This window comes from Talpa occidentalis, unplaced genomic scaffold, assembly GCF_014898055.3.
Source record: "Talpa occidentalis isolate TD23 unplaced genomic scaffold, MPIMG_talOcc4v2.1 talOcc4.11, whole genome shotgun sequence".
Lineage (NCBI taxonomy): Eukaryota > Metazoa > Chordata > Mammalia > Eulipotyphla > Talpidae > Talpa > Talpa occidentalis.
This window is the reverse complement of record NW_023601104.1, coordinates 40,609,580-40,611,070: the sequence shown is the minus strand read 5'-3', so window position 1 is coordinate 40,611,070 and position 1,491 is coordinate 40,609,580. Positions and strand designations below refer to the sequence as shown.

Here is a 1,491-nt window from a genome sequence, read left to right as displayed (position 1 = left end):
TTTTCTTTTTTTTGTGACTATGGATGTCTTTCAGCACTGCCTTGGCCTTCATGGCTTTTGTTTTGGTTTCAGCTTTTGGGAGGAGTAGGGGCTTCCTGCTTTACTTTGGGCGCCATCTTGGTTTTTCACTATCCTTCTAATGACAAACTGTGGGCCTGTAGCAGACGAAAGAAAATGAGAATGTTTTCGTTCTCAGACCAAAATACAGATATAAAACTTGTTCACATAGGGTAGATTAGGTCATTTAGTAATTTATTCTGCCATTTGAAACTGAAATTTATGTGATTCTCTTCTTAATTTAAATTATCTACCATGTAATTAGATAATTACTAATTACTATCTACCTTGTAATTAGATAATTACTAGGCAGCAATTATATAATTATTAAGGAAAATAATGTCACATTAGACATGCTCTTCAGAGCATGACCAACTTTCGTATTCTATTTTGAAACAATTGAATTTTCCCAAGTTCCTTTCTTACTCTGGTAAGTGCCCAGAGGAGGCCTGTGGGAAGCACCTGTGGCCCAGTTTCAGGTTTCAGTACAGCCTGCGGTGCCGTGGGTATCACTGTGCTCTTCCTCCGCAGAAGTAGGTGACTGAGTGACTAGGCCGGGAGGCTGAGATGAGCAGGGAGCTTTGCTTCATTTTCTCATCAATTGTGGCAGTTAGTTCGTCTTGAGCCTTCTTATCTCCACCTTTCAGTAACAACATCAAAAACTCGAGCCCCTCACCACGCTTCTGCCTGTACCACTGCAGGACATACAGAGGCACGGAGGAACTGCAGTTGATAGTGACATCTTGCCCCTCTTGAATGGTCAAGGCCTGAGGACTCTGCTCTATTTCTTGGCTTCTCACACCTGATCAGAGAGACAATTAAAGGACACAGAAGACTGTAATGAGAAGGAAGGGTGATTTTCTTCCCTCCTTTCTTACTCAGACATAAACATGATCGCATAATTACAGAGTATTTCCCACACTTCTGAGGTCTGGTCCCCAAGGCCCTCCCCAGAACACGAGAACAGATTCTGCCCTCAGCGCTGATACCCTGCTCCTAGGCTGAGCCCTTTACCCACAGGCCAGATGCCACAGCAGGGTGCCCGAGAGCACTCTCAGGAGAACCTCCATCCTTGGCTCCCCCAATCCAGTGGACCAGGGCAGCTTCTGAAGAAGGGGCTTCCTCAACAGGAGTTACTTGGAGTTCAGGGTGACGCCTGTGGCAGTGGTTTCCGGAACATCGCAATTTGGCGGCCAACCAGTCAGAGACATCCTGCGCGCGCGCGCGCGCACACACACACACACACACACACACACACACACACACACGTTTGGCTATACTATCAAGAATACTTTTACAACAGTGCCCCCTTGTGGAAAGACTGAGAAATTTGATTAAAATGTGGATTTTAACTTGAAAGTTTGCCACCAAGATATATCTTTTTCTTGCTTTAGCGAGGGGCCTATCCTTACAGAGTATTGGATAATTACTCCA

The 1,491-nt window shown here is 45.1% G+C and overlaps 1 gene segment (V, D, J or C); it reads right to left on the bottom strand.

The window, feature by feature from the left end:
• Nucleotides 1-566: 566 nt before the first annotated feature.
• Nucleotides 567-1,127, bottom strand: LOC119238066 (T cell receptor alpha variable 30-like). The segment is given in 2 exon segments: nucleotides 567-859; nucleotides 1,076-1,127. Coding segments are annotated over 2 exon segments (345 nt in total).
• Nucleotides 1,128-1,491: the final 364 nt, after the last annotated feature.